Source organism: Odocoileus virginianus, chromosome 30 (assembly GCF_023699985.2).
Source record: "Odocoileus virginianus isolate 20LAN1187 ecotype Illinois chromosome 30, Ovbor_1.2, whole genome shotgun sequence".
NCBI classification, from domain to species: domain Eukaryota; kingdom Metazoa; phylum Chordata; class Mammalia; order Artiodactyla; family Cervidae; genus Odocoileus; species Odocoileus virginianus.
The window spans coordinates 13,917,756-13,936,878 of record NC_069703.1 but is presented as its reverse complement, the minus strand read 5'-3'; the positions used below and the strand labels follow the sequence as shown (position 1 = coordinate 13,936,878).

Genomic DNA, 19,123 nt, shown 5'->3' with positions numbered 1-19,123 from the left:
TCAAGGGGGGTCAAGGTCTAAATTGGCCCCTAAAGGAAAGATACAATTTAGACAGGTGAAGGGAGGAAAGAGAGCAATCCAGTATGAGGGAACTGTCTGAGCAAAGCCTCAGAGGCTAATGCTGCAAGCCTTGCATCCTGGGAGCGGCGCTTTACTAACTGAAGGGATAATTGAGGTCACCTAAGAAGGATGATGCTAGGTGGTGGAAGGCACAGAGAACTAGGGAGAGGAGTTCGGTCTTGAGGTGAGGGGACCCACTAAAGGCACCTAAGGAGGAAAGGATGCAATAAAAGGATGGTGCCTTATATATAATGAGCCTCTGTGGAATGATGAGTTAATAAATAAATGATGCATTAGGAAGATTAATCAGGCATTATGAACTATATTTATATGAATTAGGAGAGGCTAGAGGTAGGAAATCCAATTAGGTGGTTCCAGCTGCAATCTATACAGGAGGACCTGGATTTAGAAGATAGCAGTACACATCTGAGCAACAGAATGAAAAGAAAACAATATAACTTAGCAAGAAATCAAATGGAGAGGATTAAAAAGACTGAAATGTTGAATTTATGTATTTCATTGTATCTAAGATGTCTTCAGTTATAAGACACTGTTATTTTATGTATGAGCTAAAAAAAAATTCTGTTAGTTAAGTTCTTAGTAGTGAGGACTTTTTATTTTATAGTTATTAAAAAGGTCTACTTAGCCTTATTTATGCAGGTCTTTTGATTATATATCCACTTCATGCATGTGGATGCTCAGTTTTTGTGTGACTCTTTGTGACTCTATGGACGGTAATCCACCAGGCTCCTCTGTCCATGGAATTTCCCAGGCAAGAATACTGGAGTGGGTTACCATTTCCTTCTCCAGGGTATCTTCCCAACCCAGGGATCGGACCTACATCTCCTGTATATCCTGCATAGGCAGGTGGATTCTTTACCACTGAGCCACTTGAGAAGTATAAATACATCCCGTGTATATATAAAAAGGAAAATATAAGTGACATAAATTGGTGTAGGTATTCCTAAAATGTTTTCACATTTATAAATGTTCCTTTAGGGGAACAACAACTCAGAGTTTCCTTTAGGGGAAGCTGCATCTTAAGCCTCCTTTCTACTTCCTCCTCCACATCTGCTATAGTATTATTTTACTTATATTAGGGTTGCCTAGCAAATATTAGGAGATTCAGTAATTGAGAACAAGATACTTTAATGTGGAATGAATAATGATAACTAACATTTATTAAGTGTTACATGCTAGCTACTAAGATAAAGCACTGGTCAAATCCTACCTTTCAAACCTCGCTATGTTCAAGGAATAAAGGTTCAAGGAATCTTTCTTCTTATGGTTATAATATACTCACCTCTCGGTGTCTTGTGTCTTGATTTGGTGATTCACAGGTCTGACTTTGACTATTGATAGGAGAGCTTCTCTTAGCTGCAAATATGGATGAAATCTCATCACAAATTTTATAAGATTATATAAGTTATGTAAGGTATTTTATTTCCTTTTTTCTTTTATTTTTTGCATATGATAATGTATATGTTTCAATGTGAGCCTGCGTGTTCAGTCGTGTCCAACTGTTTTCAACCCCATGGACTGTAACCCACCAGGCTCCTCTGTCCATAGAATTCTCCAGGCAAGAATACTGGAGTGGGTTGCCATTTCCTCCTCAAGGGGATCTTCCTGACTCAGGGATTGAACCTGAGTCTCTTGCACTGAAGGCAGATTCTTTACCATCTGAGCCATCAGGGAAATTCATCTCTTTTTTTGAATCAAAAACCCATTTTAATAGATCATTAATACCTTGAAAGAAGACATTTAATAGCTTGTATTGTAAGAGAAATCAAATGACCAATGAAAAAATCTTTGCATTTCTAGGTTATCAATATAGATTTCTTCATCTATTCAGTCCAACTCGATAGGTTAAGGTGCTAAAAAATTGGCCATACTGAAAATTGTAACAGTTAACATCCACATAGTACCTAACATGAGCTTCCCAGGTCACTCGGTGGTAAAGAATCAGCCTGCCAATGCAGGATGCAAAGGAGATGTGGGCTTAATCCCTGGGTCAGAAATCCCCTGGAGTAGGAAATGGAAACCCACTCCAGTATTCTTGCCTGGGAAATCCTGTGGACAGAGGATCCCATTGGGCTGCAGTCCATGGGGTCACAAAGAGTCAGACAAGACCGAGTGACTGAGCACCCACAGTACCTAATATCTGTCAGGTTCTGTTCTAAGTGCTTTTACATATATCAACTCATTTAATACTTACAATAACCCTATAGTAGCTTATGGTATATTACCAGACCCATTTTACAGATGAAAATGTTAAGGAACACGGAATCTGGGGCTTCCCTGATAGTTCAGTTGGTAAAGAATCCGCTTGCAACGCAGGAGACCTTGGTTCGATCCCTGGGTCGGAAAGATCTGCTGGAAAAGGGATAGGCTACCCACTCCAGTATTCTTGCCTGGAGAATTCCATGGACAAAGGAGCCTGGCAGGCTATAGTCCATGCGGTCACAAAGAGTCAGACACAACTGAGCAACTAAAACTTTAAAGACATAAAAGCACTTGGGGGAGGTCAGGTTATATACCTGATAAAAGATCTGGGGTGAGGCATGAACTTTCCAGGCACTTTTCAAGCTATCATGTTGTACTCTTTCTATAGCTCGACAATAGGACTCTTTCATTAGACAATCCCAGCAGTGAAATGCTTTGATAGCAAGCAACAACAAACCTCCACTAAAGCAAGACTGTGAAGGAGCTGCCACTCCATCCATCATAATTATGATTAAGATGAAATAATAATAATGGCTACCACTTATTTACTTCCTATGTGCCTGGCATTCTTCTAAGAAATTTTACATATATCAGCTCATTTATTCTTCATCATAATCCTGTAAGTACTTGTTACACTATCTTTATATGGGAGTTATATCTGTAACTCCCATGTTACAGATGAGGAAATGGAGGCACAAGAAGTTTAAATGACTTACCCAAAGTCATACTACCCACAGCATGTGCTCCTGATTTAGAGTTTCTCATCATGTAAATGAACCCTGCACCCAGGGGCCCCTAGAGACAACTCCCTGTAGGAATTTTCTTCCTCTTGGTTTCTTAAGAGCAAATCACCCATCATCTTCATTCCTATGTATGCTGAGACCATCCCACTAGGTGTTTGAGTCACAAACCTGTAATGATATTCCTGATGGGCTTCACCAGTGCTGTGAAGCCGGAGACTTCAGGCTGTCTGTGTTCCCACATGGGCTGCCATATAACAAGTCCACTGGCCAGTCGAAATGTGAGGTCAGATTCCTAGAAGAAGAGAAAGAAGATCTATGTCCAAGAACTGGCTGAAGGGAACAGTCAACGCAACAATTAACATCTTTCACCCAATAGTTTACTATTGGGTGTAAGATAGGCTCAAGGGTGTATTGTGCAACATGGGTAATATTGCCAATATTTTGTAATAACTACGAAGAGAAAGTAACTTTTAAAGATTGTATTAAAAAGAACATCATTCATAAGATTATTTACAAAGTAGGGCTGATCTTCAAGATCTTCCTTTCTCACTCAGATGAGTGTTTCTAGGGTAAATCAATAGGCTTAAATTATCATCATAATGGGCTTCCTGGATGGCGCAATGGTAAAGAATCTGCTTGCCAAAGTAGGAGACACATGAGAAACTCAGATTCTATCTCTAGGTCGGGAAGTTCCCCTAGAAATGGAAATGGCAACCCTCTCCAGTATTCTTGCTTGGAAAATTGCATGGGCAGAGGAGCCTGGTGGGCTACAGTCCATGGGGCCGCAGAGAGTTGGACACAACTGAGCATGCACACATCATTATCATAATTGCTACAAAAATCATGGTGATCTCCTTTAGGCAAAATTAGCAATTAGTTAAGATGGAACTTTGGGCAGAGCACAAAATACAAATTCTTGTTTTCTATTAGCACTCAATGAGTCCTTTTTATTTCAAGGGCCTAGGCAGATCTCTTTACTTATGGTTATTGATATTGATATTATCCCTCTTAATGATTTAATTGTCCTCTTTCTCTCTCATAAGGCAATATCCTCAGATGCTGGCCATTTTGACTTTCTATTCTCCAGTCCTTCTCTTGTTCTTGCATTTCATGGAATCAGTAACCTACAGTTAGACCCTTCTTAGTATACTATTTTGTCTTGCTGCCTTCTCAACAATCTAATGCCCTGAGGGCAGAGATGTAGCTGGCATTCTCCTCTTCCGCAAACTCTGTCACCATCACAACACTAAATTCAGTGTTAGGCATTGGGTGCACAATAGGTGCTCAATAAATATTTGCTGAATTGCACTGACTTTACAACCCATACTCATTCAATTTGTCTAGCACTGAAGGTCTCTGCCAGGAAGCACATTCTCTGCTTCATCATTACATCACTTTGAGTGGCTGAGGTGTTTAAAATGCAGTTGTGTAAGTACAAACATATAACGCTCTGAGGTTACATTTTCAACAATGCAGCCTCTCAAATCAACGTAGACATGAAAGCAGAGAGTGTGATTGCAGATTAATGAGCACAACTGAGACCCAGGAATTCACTTAGGGTGGTGATTTGCAACCCTGGCTTGTATATAGTATAATCACCCAGGGAGCTTTTAAAACCTAGGAGGCTCAGGTCTCACTTGTTCCCCTAACCAGACCAATTAAGTTAGAATCACTGTGAGATTTGCTTAAGTTCCCCCAGTGACTCTCACGTTAGCTACGGTTGAAAACCACTGATCTAGAAGAACGAGAGCTAGCAAAAAATTGAAAAAATTGGGAAGAAAAGGATTCTTCAAATGGTGAATCAATGCGGCTCAGTACCAAAGGAAGCCTCAACTGGAAAGACTAGCTGAAATCCCTGAATCAATCTCTATGTTGGTATAGAGGGGACTCTGAGCTATAGACCAAGATCCTGGCACCACAGTGGTACTCATTACGGAGAAGCACCTAGTGGCCATATTGGAAAAGCACATAAAGCATTTGGTCAAATTCATTCAACAGTCATTCTACAAATATTTACAGACCACCTACTGTGTACCTGGTCCTATTCGAGGTTCTGGGATACAACAGGGAACAAAGCATATAAAAAAATCTCTGCTCCCCAGTGCAAAGGAGAAGTAAAGCAGATGGAGAGAAATGGCGGGCAAGGTGTCAATGTTTTAGACAGAAAGGCCAGGGAAGGCCTTCTCGCACAGGTGATTTTTGAGTAAGGATCTGAATGAAATGAAGGAGCTGCCACGTAGCTGTTTCCCAAAAAAGCATTTTATAAAAAGGGATCACCAATTGCAAAGGTCCTAGGTATGTCTCGTGTGTCAAGAAACAGCCTAGAGACTATGAGCCTGGAGTCAGGTGAAGGACAGCAGAGTAAAAAAAATAAGATCAGGGACATTACTGAGTTTCAAATAATATAGCCTGATGGGTCACAGTAAGTTCAGTTCAGTCACTCAGTCGTGTCCGACTGTTTGCAACCCCATGCGCTATAGCACGCCAGGCTTCCCTGTCCATCACCAACTCCCAGACCTTGCTCAAACTCATGTCCATCCAGTCGGTGATGCCATCTAACCATCTCATCTTCTGTCATCCCCTTCTCCTGCCTTCAATCTTTCCTAGCATCAGGGTCTCTTCTAATGAATTAGTTCTTTGCATCAGGTGGCCAAAGTATTAGAGTTTCAGCTACAGCATCAGTCCCTCCAATGAACACCCAGGACTGATCTCCTTTAGGATGGACTGGTTGGATCTCCTTGCATTCCAAAGGACTCTCAAGAGTCTTCTCCAACACCACAGTTTAAAAGAATCAATTTTTCAGTGCTCAGCTTTCTTCACAGTCCAACTCTCACATCCAGACATGACCACTGGAAAAACCACAGCCTTGACCAGAAGGACCTTTGTTGGCTAGGGGGTTAGTAGAAGATGATATTAATAGAGGGCAAAATGCTGATTGACTAGAGGTTGAGTGTAGGAGAAGAAGATGTCAAAGATCTTTGGCCTTGTCACTGATAAAGATGGGCAAGATGAAGAAGAAACAAGTCTGGGGATATCAGGAGTCTAGTTTTAGACATGTTAAGCTTGAGAGGTCTGTTAGACATTCAACCCCCACTCCAGTACTCTTGCCTGGAAAATCCCATGGGCGGAGGAGCCTGGTAGGCTGCAGTCCATGGGGTTGCTAAGAGTTGGACATGACTGAGCGACTTCATTTTCACTTTTCACTTTCTTGCATTGGAGAAGGAAATGGCAACCCACTCCAGTGTTCTTGCCTGGAGAATCCCAGGGACAGGGGGAGTCTGGTGGGCTGCGATCTATGGGTCGCACAGAGTCGGACACAACTGAAGCGACTTAGCAGCAGCAGCAGACTTATTGAGTAAACAACTGGATGGACAGGTCTGAAGTTAAAGGGAAAGAATCCCTCTTCCTTTGAAATAAACATGGGGAAGACTGCCTGATATCATGTGTGGTATTAGATCCAGCAAGCAAGGAATTAACAGTGTGCAAAGTATATCAGATTTATCTCCGGAAATGCAGAATGCTCAGTTCATCAGGTTTTGATAATTTCTTAGTTTCAGAGATGGGTTCTCTTCCATGTTTCCTCTAAGTGGTCTTGGCACAAAGCTCCAATGGACATGGAAACAGGAAGTGAGTTCTCTTAAACTGACATCCTGGCATTTAACATCTGCTCTCAATGTGACAATTACCACTCAGTGACAGTCACTGTCATTATTTTGTTTTTTGTTTGATATACTTCCAGCTAGACTGTATATTTCTTGAAGATAAATTGAGATCTCCTTCTGTGTATTTTTCCTTGACTATCAATACATAATTGTTGATTAACTGAACATATATTAGACTCTCCAAATAACACCAGCTCAATCTGATCATTCTTTAGACCCAAATACCTGCAGAAGCTATGGCCAACTCTTATGTGGATGTGTTCCTTTGTACATCCTTTTAAGCTGGATGGATGCATAAACTCTGAGAGCTAACTCTACTTCTAGAGTCCCCTTCAATGGCTCACTCGGTGTGATATATGCACACATGAGCAGAAGCTCTGTAGTTGGAGAAGGTGCTCTTTATCATTCAAATAACTGTGGGGTGAATGGTCTGGGAAGGTTCTAAGAAAAACCAGAAGGTGTAAACATTCAAAAAATCAACATTTTCACATTACAGTTTCTTTTCTAGCTTGCAATGAAAATCTTTCTGTGATGACATGAAGCAATTCTAAATGTGTTTTCTAGTAACTTAGAGACATCTGCTTAAACAACTATTATTTTAAATTCTGTTTTGAAGTTGTTTACTTTAGACATATGAATTTTATAAAATTCTCCTTGAGGGCTTGTATTTTGTTTAATTCCCTGCAGTTTCTCCAGCACTTTGAACAGTGCCTAGCATTCAGTAGACATCCAATAAATATTTACTGAAGGAATAAGTGAATATAATCAAATCAAGAAAATACTGACAGCACATTTAAAGTGGATTCCTTAGTTGTAACACATGTCGTCATTTATATTTGGCCTAGAATTATAATATTTGACAGAATATTCAGAATATTAGTTTTCTTACACAATATTTGAGCTAGTTTTAAGTTAAAAGTATTAAAATCCATTGAATTATACACTGTCCTACAAAATAATGAGTCATTTAGATGTATTTGTTAATTAGTAAACTAATTCATTCAACAAATATTTATTAAATATCTACAAAACACAAACATTAATGTTAACTACCCCAGATACAATGATAATTTCTATTCTTAAACCATTTGCAATCTAGTGGGAGAGATGGACACACAAAGAGATAAGAATAATAAATAAACTAAAAATAACAATAAAAATACATCTAAAATATTATACAGATAGAGAAGAGGGGAGCCTAGGTCTTGAATGAAATTACAAAGAATGAGTAGGAATTTTCTAGGCAGAAGTGCAGGTTATGAGGGCATTCCAGGTAACATGACCAGAATGAAAATAGGTTTGGAATAAACCACATTATATTCTCAGGGAGCCTTCAAGCATTTGGCGCTCATAGGCAGGAGAGGTAGCCAAAAAAACACAAAACATGGAGGCCCCATTTATCACACAAAGAAGCTAGAGTTTCACCCTCTGTATAGCGAGAAATTAGCAAATTAAGCATATTGGTGATATAGTCAGATCTGCATTTAGAGAGATCACTTTGGTGTTAAGGTTGGATTTTAGGAGACAAGCCAGGAGACTTGTAAATTCAGTTAGACACTGGCCCAAGTATGAGGCCCAAGGAAGAGATGATGAAAGCTTGGGTTATGGAGTAAATAGGGATAAAAAAAATTAGAAATATTTAGGAGACAAAATGTGTAGAACTCTGTGATTAGCAGAATGTGTAGGTAAGGATGAAGGAGTAATCAAAGGAAGCTCCCAGGTTTTGCATTTATGTGAATGGGTCCATCATCTGAAATACAGAACATCAGGACAAGAGCTCATTCCAGGGAAAATCTGAAATGTCTATAGATCATCTATTTGGAGAAACTAGTTGAAAAGGTCTAGAGGCCAGGAGAGAAGGCTAGTTTAGAGATATAAAATTAGATGACCTCAGCCTATCAGGACATAAATGGTAAATAAGTGAAGCAGGAGAGGAGTTCTTCCAAAGAAAGGATACAGTGGGAAGTGCAAAGGGTCTAGGTTATATCTCTGGGGAACCCCAATGTTAGAGAGGCAGGCAAAGAGGATGAGCTCTCAAAGGAGACAGCAGAAAGAGCCAGAGATGCAACGAAAACTGGCAGAGTGTGGTGTCACCAGAGGAATGGAAATCTTCAAGAAGAAATGAAGGTAAGTTCAAATGCAGCTGAGGTTGAATGAATTGAAGACAGCAAAGTAAAGATTAGGTTCAATAGCCCAAGGTGGCTGATGACCCTGGTTGGAACAGTTCTAGCACAGAAACCAAGAAACAGTATAGCTTTGCAGAAAGTCAGATGGAATTGGATTTGAATCCCACCTTGCCTACTTAATGAGCTTGATTATTACCTCTCTGGACTTCAGTTTCCTCTTTGGTAAAATCTACCTTCCTGTGGGTGTTTGTCAAAATTAGAAATGATAGGTGAGAACTGTTACATACTAGAGGAAAGCAGGAGCAAGTGGAAGGGTTTGGGAAGGTGAGAAGTGGAAGCACAGGCTCATGCCTAGACTGGATTTCAGCCCTCATGACTCCCAGAACACCATGTCCTATAAGAGCCTCAACCTACAACACTGTCTATGTGAACATGGGGTGGGGACTTGAGGGAGACAAGACAAGGACTGACAAGTGGGGCATCCCATGGAGCTTGATGGCACAATGTGTAGGCACACCAGTCTAGATGGCTGTTGGTTTCTGCCCCAGGAGCATGCAGATCACTGGGGCTGGAAAGAAAAGGTGGCTTTTGGTCTTGATCTTGGGCTGGAGTTCTGAAGATCAAATGCAATGGAAGAATAAGGAGGCCATTAATGGTGCTGATGAGGAGCAGTTGACATGGCTAGAGCACAGATATGGAAGGAAGATAGGGCCTGATAACTAGCAGGCAAATGAAAAATCTAGGTCAGTGGATCTCCATCCAGGGCAATTCTCACCCCTCCCCACTCCTTAGGGATATCTGGCAATGTCTAGAGTCATTTGTGTTTGTAACAAATCAGAGGGAGGAGGTATTACTGGCGTCTAGTGGGTAGAAGCCAGAGATGCTACTAAACATCCTACAGAGCACAGGACAAAGAATTATCTGGCCCCAAATGCCAATGGTGCCCCAACTGAGAAACCCCGATCAAGGGATTATACATTCCCCACTGAATAAAGCAAACCCCTCACTCAGATTAAAAAAAAGAAAAGTCTTATAGGGAAATCTATTGACTCATTAATATTTTTATTCCCTATGGCATCTAGAAAAATGATAAAAACAATAGTGCTAGTAATAATAGCCAGCAATAATTGTTAGAATACAATACTATGTATTAATCACAGTGCCATGTTTTATAGGGATTGTTTTACCTCCTTATAAATACTCCAATCCCAGGCCAGAGATAAACTTGGGGACCTTGAGCCAGCTTTTCTCAACTATCTGTGTAGTCTCCCCTGAAAGAAGATCTGGCTACTTGTCTACTCATAATTCATAATGCTGATAGCTATAAAGTGCCAATGCTAAATACTATCATTTATTAATGCCTTTTTGTGCATCAGGTGAGCACTTTAATTTGTTTAATCCTTATAATACTCCATAAAATTATTCTCATGTTCAATTTATACTTGAAAAAACTGAGGTTTAAAGAAGTTAATTGTTCAATGTCCTTTCTGTGTAGAATACAAAGCAGCAAGCACTGGATTCTAACTCAGGACTGCTTCCAAAACTGACACTCTGCATGTTTCCAAATAAAATTATAGTCATTCTGGACACTTCCAAATTTTTTAATCTAGATAATATTTCTTTACAAATAGATATGTTATTCTTTACAAATAGATTTTTTTTTTAAGGAGTTTTCTTTCTTGCCCTTTCTATTTAAGGGACTATGTTCCTACATGTATTTGCTACTTTTAGCACCTGGATCAGCTTCTGATAGTAACTTGGGTTTATTCAGTGACAGTCATTAAATATTTATTGATTGTCTCATATATGCAGACACTATTCTAGACACATCAGACACCGTTGTGACCTAGACAGGCAGTGTCCCTTTGCTCAAGAACCTCGGGTTTGGTGGGGGTGATGGGTAAGAAACATACAAACATGTTTACATGTAAAGAACATACATGTTTACATGTAAAAACATGTAAAGAAACATTAAAAATAAATTCAGGTACTGATAAGTGTAAAGAAGGAAACAATGAAAAACGTAGATCATGTCCTAGTGGCACTAAAGTAGCCAAGAAGTATTTCTGGGTTGGTAACAACTATATGGTGAGTAAATTGATGAGAAGAACACGACCATGTGAAAATCTAGGGGTGGAAGGTAGGAGTAAATGAGTCAAATAGAAGGAAAAAGCCAGCGCAAAGATCTGAAAGCAAAGACAACCTTCTTGGGTTTGAAGGTGAGCCTTTGTTGAGCCTGCAAGTTTCGGAACAAGAGACAGGCCAGTGAGATTGAGAGAGATGAAGCCAGGCAGGTGGGCAGAATTCACGTCCTGCAGGTCTCATCAGCCAGGGGGACACTCTCAGTAAACGTTTCCATTAAGCGTAACCTTTATCAAAGACTTTTAAAAATAGAAAGTGTAATGTTTTTAAAGCAGAAATTTAATTAAATCACAATTGATTTTTTTTTAAAATAATTTTGATAGGCAACGTGGCCAGTGCATGTGAAGCACTTTCGGAGTCCACAGGTAATTTCAGTTTTAGTCCTATCAGCAATGGGACAGAACCAATCAAAAGTGAATTTTAACTGAAAATAAAATGGATGAAAAGACTCTCTAGTCCATCCCCCCCATAATGGCTGTTAATGGTCTCACAACCACCTTCATATATGTATGTGCTTAGTTGCTTAGTTGTGTCAGACTCTGCGATCCCATGGACTGTAGCCTACCAGGCTCCTCTTTCCATGGGGATTCTCCAGGCAAAAATACTGGAGTGGGTTGCCATTTCCTCCTCCATCATATATATATAATAATATATTGCAAAAATTAAACAGTCATTAGGATCCTAATATTCTGTTAAAGAATAGTTGAGCGTATTAACTCCTTCTATGTCTTATCAGAGCACTCAGATGGAATGTTGCAATTTATTCATTCTCAGAAGTAACAAATAGTTCTTGATTTCTTTCCATGTACTTGATTTTTTCCCCATGTACTTTCACGTACTGTGTCTTCACATTTATTCACCCTGTGTTTAAATATCCAAAATTTTATGCAACGGAGGATCCAAGAGGTTAAGTGAAATCACCTAGATCACACAGCTAGAAAGTGGTAGCACAGTGACTTAAGGTAATATTGTCTCTTTCAGATCCAAGGGGTACCTGTATATAACTGTATTTTAATACAATTTGTTTCCATGAACTACGTTTTCTATTTTATGCATTGAAAAATATTTTGAAAAGAAAGTCATACATGGTACACCAAACTGTCAAAAAGTCTGCAGCACATAAAAAGTAAAAGCTTCTGCTCTAGACCCTGCATTATGTTCTGGAAATACAAAAGAGACAGTGACTAGGTCTCCATGGGGAAGGTCAGAGGAAAAGCTTCATGGAAATGATGACACTGAAGTTTGAAGAACCTTGGAGCCAAAGGAGGGCAGAGCTAACAGCAAGTGCATATTCAGGGAATGGTTCACTGGCTCCCAGAACTGGATCACGGGGTGGGCAGTAGGGGTTGGCAGTGGTCAGTTGAGAGGACTTAAGCTCCAGATCATGGTTGACTTTATATGTCATATCTAATATATTGGGCATTATCATGGAGTAGATGGAGACCTATCAAGGATTTTTAAGTAGGAGAGTCATGGTTTTGAAATAATGTTTAATATCTTAATATAGAAACAAAGCTCTCTTCCTATAAGCTCATACAAAGACATGGGCACACAAATATGGAAATATCATCTGAAGCCCACCCTCACCTGACCTCTAGTCCCCCTTAACCCTAATCAGCTTTCTGCTTACCTTGATTCTGTGTACCAGAGGAGCAAACAGAAACACAAAGAGCTCCACAGTAGCCATGGAGTTCTGGAAAATCTTCCTTCGGTTGTTTTCTTCCTCATCATTGGAGCTGCTTTGGCAAGGTTGCCCTGGAGAACCCTGGTTTTCAACCTGGTGGATGAAAGCACTGCTGCTGCCACCCCAGCTGGAACCTCGGTCTGTGCCCCCAAAACGCTCACTGTTGCAGTCCTGTGGGGCCTCCAGAAGCATCCAATGCAGGGTATGAAGGAGCTTTGTCTCAGCAACACCCAGTTTATCCTGGTGTCCTGCATAGCACAACCACACAGTCAGGTTAAGGCAGACTCTGTGACCAGGACAATGATGTCAGCCTTGCATCTGGGAAGAACATCCTTGCTTTAAGGTTCTGTGGCTTGATTTCCTGGGAGACATTAGCATTTCTCTGCACCACTTACAGCCACTGTGAGAAGGGTTCATTCTTGTTTGGGGACTTTCTAACTGGCTGCAGTCTTTATAGAATGATATGTTGCCACAGGGAAAGGAACTGCATACCTCACGTCTCTTCAGCCAGATACCCATATATATTTCCAAATAAAGAGTACAATGGTTAAGACTATTGGTTCTGAAGATAGCTACTCCATTTTGCATGCATGTATGCTCATTATTCCCAATCAAGGGATCAAACCCATGTCTTCTGAGTCTCCTGCATTGCAGGTAGATTCTTTATCCACTGAGCCACCTGGGAAGACCTGGTGTGATTAGGAAAGGCCCCTCTATAAAGGGAACACTCGAGTAAAGCTCCACATAAGGGGAAGGAACCGGATGGAGAAGAGCTTGGGATAGATGGCTAGGACATAATGCTATGTGGGAAAAGCAATCTGCAAAATAATCTAAGCAAGAAAAATAACACGTATGTGCAGGCATGCATGCATACACACAGTACTACAAAGTTGGGAAAAGATCTGGAGGGGAGCATGCCAAATTCATGAAGGTGGTTGCTTTAGACATTGGGAGGACCAAAGGACAACCCTGGTGAGAACTCATCTTGAAGAGGCAAGAGTTCTTAGTTTCTCTATAATATTCTAATGTTCAAAAGGAGGAAATATTCACAGTTTAATTGCAAAATTAAAAAAATTTTAAAAAGAGAGCTAGTTCCCTCACTGGCAAAATGGAGATAACAGTGATATGACACTAAGGGAGATTTTGTGAGAATTAAATGAGAATGTGTGCCAAGTGCCTGGGGAAGTAGTAATACAGGTTGCTATTGTGGGTGTTATTATGAGCGTTACCATGAATGAGGACAATGGTGTGTTATGGAGAAGAAATGCAGGTGCACCAACCTAGCTTGTTTCTGTTTGACAGCAGGGTTGCAGTGCAGTGGAGGACATGAGGCAAAGCAGCTTGTACCAGTTCCCATCTGGAAATGCTCTGGATGGCTTCAGAGAGGGCTGGAGAGAGGCCATGCAGCTTGTTTTCTACTAACACTCGTTCAAAGGACTATAGACACCAAAAAAAAAAAAATATTAAAATAAGAAATTAGAGATTCGAATGGGTGGAAAAATAGACAAGGTATTGTATATCCTAAAAGATGCAAATCACTAGTCCAAATTCTTTAGAGCGCACTCACACTGCATTTCATTGTACATGTTGACACGAAATGAGTCAACGATAATTTCCTATTATCTACCCATTTTCAAACAGGCTTCCCAGTTGGCCTGCATGCTAAGTCGCTTCAGTTATGTCTGATTCTTTGCGACCCTATGGACTATAGCCCACCAGGCTCCTCAGTCCATGGGATTCTCCAGGCAAGAATACAGGAGTGGGTTGCTACTTCCTACTCCAGGGAATCTTCCCAACCCAGGGATGGAACCCGCTTCTCTTATATCTCCTGCACTGGTAAGCAGACTCTTTTACCACTAGCGCCACCTGGCCCCAAGTAGCGCTGGTGGTAAAGAACTCGCCTGCCAATGCGGGAGTCAAGGGATGGAGGTTTGATCCCTGGATAGACAAGATCCACTGGAGAAGAAAATGAAAAACCACTTCTGTATTCTTGCTTGGAAAAATCCCATGGACAAAGGAGACTGGCGGGGCTCCATGGGGTTGCAAAGAATTGGACACGACTGAGTACACCCATTTTTAAGTTTTTGATCCAAAGTATACAGCCAGAATTATTAAATGATTTTTATTTCCACCAAAATAAGCTCCCATCAAAAAGAGTACACCACATTTAACTGTATGAAATGTTTAGAAGTAGTATTTTATAAAATGCGGTTGGATCATCTAAAGGAGCTATCACTGCTGCAGCCCAAGGCAAGATGTCTTTTGTAAAAGTATCTGGAGGGACAGAATTTTTGTGAACATGCAACAAACGTTAAATAAGATAGACCTCTTATAAAAGATCTGATTTTGGAGTCCCTGAATTATTCCATGTGCCTAGCAATGACCTGGCATAGGACACCCCTTATATAATGCCTGGAACCATAAGATAGTTAATATACCTATTGAATAAATAAAGAAAAGTAGGGAGAGAATAAGGGAGGGAGAGAGGAGGAAAATAAGCCATTTTTTTGCTTTGTTGGTTTATTAAATCTTCCATCCTGACCAAGGATGCAGTACTTTCAGCAAGCAAAGAACTTACCCCTCCCCCCAGAACAAGTTTGACCTATTGAGTTGTTATTTTCTTTTTGAAGGTGGAGGAAGATATTATTGTAGGGTGTTGGGGAAAGTGTTGTTGCCAAATATTAGAATAAATGTAATAAACACTTGACTTGTATGAACAGAACCCGATTGCTACTTGATGTCCCAAACGGTCTAGAGAATTGTGTTCTCCACAATCATAATACCAGTCCCAAGTGCTCAAGCTGTATTATTGGAATTATTAGGATATACAAGAAAAATATGACTTAATACAGAGATTCTTCAAAGAAAGCTATTTCAATTTGACTCAAGAAAGAAAACAAATTTACTTTCATAATGAAAGGCATGCTGGGTTTGGTAAGGAGTTTGATCAGAGATGTAGTCTCTGGGGTTTTCTTAAAGAAACTAGATAAAGGCAGATCCAAACACTTTAAAATTCCTCAGCCCTTGGTTCCTAACTATTCATTAAGTAAAGGATGTGTATGTTAGACATTGAAAGATTATAAAGATTTATACAGTCTTGATGAATGCACTTTTGGAGAATGAGTTATATACCTTATAACCTCAGGAAGCTTTAGATACTTACTGTCATTTTCTTCTTAAATGTTACTAATATAACTTTTTGTCATTTTAAACCAGGGAAATTGTTTTCTATACTTATATCACTGTCTATCTGCAGCTTTGAATGTGACTTAGTTACTTGATATTATGTGACTACATTAAAATGTCAGACATATCTTTGCCAAGAAGAGAGAAAAGTCAGGGTTATTTTAAGCTAGTATAACTGTAAGCTTGGTTTGAGGAAGACTCAGAGATTTCAAGTGTCAAATTACTTTAACCTGAGCTTAGTACAATAAATTCCATTAAACAGTTAGATATAAAAAATATATGTGACAGTTTTGAAGAGCAGGAAATGCAACAAAATAAATTCCTAGTTGACTGTGTTTTGTGCATATATGTGTGTGTATGTGGGGTGTTTAATTTTCCAGTTGGCTTCTGTATAGTTTGTGGCCCTAACACATTTCAGAGCTCCTTACTAGAAGGTCATCTATTCTCTGGTCATTTGCAAGTATCATGGCAATATCCAAATGAGTAGGTTTCTACTTTTAGGCTATAATATATACAACGTGAGGCTTCCCCAGTAGCCCAGATGGTAAAGAATCTGCCTGGAATGCAGGAGACCCTGGTTCGATTCCTGGAGAAAGGATAGGCTACCCACTCCATTATTCTTGCCTGTAGGATTCCATGGACAGAGGGACCTGGCAGGCTACAGTTCATGGAGTTGCAAAGAGTCAGACATGACTGAGTGACTTTCACTTTCACATACAATGTAAAGACCTTTATGTGAGCTCCAATTTTTAATGAAGTCTGTAAAAAACCCATTTTAATTTTGCTTCACAGTTTATTATCTTGTCTTCAATTTGTAAAAAGACAATTTTTTTTTAAAGACAATTTTTCAGTCATGAGATTCCCTTAGAATCTTAGGACAAGTGCACTCTATTTTGCATAAATATTCATAGCATTATTTTCATAATTATTTTATATCATCCACTTTGGGGTTGCACAAAAAATGAAAAGTTCAATATTGCATATTACGTTGAGTAGTTCATAGGCTTGCATTTTATGAGCTTCCACTACATAATATAACGTCTTGTTGATTTGATAACGTTTCTCAATTTTGTTGATTAAGGATTTGACTGTTATAACTTGCCCTCTGTCTCCTGATTCTCTGTTACTTCCCCACTCCTCCCCATTTAGGGCCTTTAGGCTCACTTTCCCTTTGCTCTTCTCTCAGCTATTCCTCAGTACCTTCCTTCAAATCTTTGTCCAAGGGTCACATAAGCAGGCAAACCTCATCTATCCACTGCTTCTAACATGAAAACTTAACCCTAGTGCTCTATAATTTCCTTTCTTGCTTAAATTTTCTCCATAGTATATATCACCATTTGGCTGGCTATCTATTTTATTCATTTATGAGGGTTCCATTCCCCTCCCAGTAGAATACAAACCCTTTATTTGTTTTGATTATTGCTCCATCTCATCATCTAGAACTGTGTCTGGCACATAGTAGGTACTCAGTAATGTTCGCTGAGTGAATTAACATGTATAGTCAGTACATTTAACATCATTCTTTCAAATTACCACTTGATATGTGGAAATACTCATTAAATGATGAATATCACATACCACACAAGAGGCTTCATACTGCTTTCCCAATTTAGGCCTCAAAAATGCACTGAAAAATTAAGAAAGATAATTATTATAAACACAGGCAAAATTATTATTAGAGCATCCTTATGATATTTTTCAATGGTTAAAACGTGCAAAAGTCAAATTTCATGTCTCCCTATGCCTTGTTAATGAGCAGGTGTTAAACAGCTGACATTTGCTTTTTTATGTGCAATTACATATATGAAAAAGGTCTGAATTTCTACATTTTTCTGTACCAACTCTTATTCTGAAGACTTGTTATCTAATTGGATCCTAAATTGCCAGTGGTCAGAAGTACTGCATTACTCATGTGTAGAGTCATAATCAAAACTGAAAAAGGAACCCAGCTTGTGGGTTATGATTTTCAGAATCTAACTTTTTATCTGATAAATCTCTAACAATAATAATAATAATGGAAATCTTGTTTCCTGTTTATTGGAATAGGTTACAGGTTTTTGTTTTGTTTTGTTTTTTTTCCTGGAAAAAGAAAATTCTTATAAAAAACGAGTCTTCTCAGAGGCTTTAACCAGGAAGATTACACTGGCTGGATCCGAGCAAAAATGGTTAACAAGTGGGCTTAGCAGATATTCGACAAGCAGGAGCTGGAAAAACAACAGGTCAACGGGCTGGAATCACAGCAGGAGACGGAGGGGGAATCGGACACAGGAGCACAACCAGTCATAATTATCTCCCCTAATTCCCCGCCCCCTCCTCCTAGGTTCTCTGCCCTCTCACCCCGTAAATAACGTATATTGCCAATCTGCTTGTCGTCAAACTTCACTGAAATATTTTTTTAAATGCGTGTTTTTAAGCGGGTTTGGAGGGCTTGCTCTCCAGCCCCAGAGAGGGAGCTGCAAGCTGTGGCGCGGCCTCAGCAGCAGCGACCACAACCCCGGCGGCCCCACGAGCGCCCCCAGCCCTGGGCGCCCGCGGTGCGCCCTCTGCGCCCCTCACCTGGTTTGCCGCCACAGGAAGGTCTGGATGGGCAAGGGGATACCACGGCCGCCGTCCTGCTCCTGGCCCTCGGAGCTCTTCCTCTTCACCATGATGGTGGCTCCTGGGAGTCCTACTGCAGGACTCAGCGCTGGCTCCTCGCTAGCCGCTGCCCCCGCCTCTTCCTCCCTCTGCTCTCCCCAACTCTCATCCCCTCCTTCCCCGAGGCAGAGCAGACTCTCTCCGCCCCGATCCCCCGTCCCTCTCCCCTTCCCCCGCCCCTCCTCGAGCGTGGAACATGGCTGCAGGAGGAGGGGAGGGCTGGAGGAGCCGCGGAGCGAGGAGGGGGGCGCTCGGAGGAGCAGTCCGCCTCGCCGCCCCCGCGCCCGCTCCTTGCTTTCAGCACCTCCCACTGTGGACAGCGGCCCGCGCCGGACGCACGGGCGGGAGACCAGTGCGGGGGTCAGGTTGAGCAGTCTTGGGATGGTCAAAAGGGTCCAAACTCCGCATCGCACGCAGGTCCCCTGCGTGGCCTCTTTAGCCCCCAGATTTCGGCTTCCTCCCTTCGGAACTGCACCCTAGGAGTGTCCCCTCTCCTGCTTCCCAACCTTGGCATCTGAAGAACTGTCAAGGTCTAAGGAGGAGGAGCTTTGGGAAACCGCAGAGCAGTCACTAACTCTGGCATCATTCGCACCTCTAGCAAGGAGGTCAGGAGTCCACCCTTGGGGTTTAGCAGAAGGAGCACATGAAAATTATTAGAAG

General features: G+C 40.8%; 1 protein-coding gene across 1 annotated transcript in view; it reads right to left on the bottom strand.

The window, feature by feature from the left end:
* The window catches only part of UNC80 (unc-80 homolog, NALCN channel complex subunit), a 221,469-nt gene extending 202,484 nt beyond the window's left edge, over window positions 1-18,985 (bottom strand). The window contains 6 exon segments of the mRNA XM_070458587.1: window positions 1,364-1,437; window positions 3,195-3,318; window positions 12,587-12,888; window positions 13,921-14,077; window positions 17,405-17,453; window positions 18,383-18,985. Of these exon segments, the coding sequence (XP_070314688.1) occupies window positions 1,364-1,437; window positions 3,195-3,318; window positions 12,587-12,888; window positions 13,921-14,077; window positions 17,405-17,453; window positions 18,383-18,474 (798 nt within the window). The 5' untranslated portion in view covers window positions 18,475-18,985.
* Window positions 18,986-19,123: the final 138 nt, after the last annotated feature.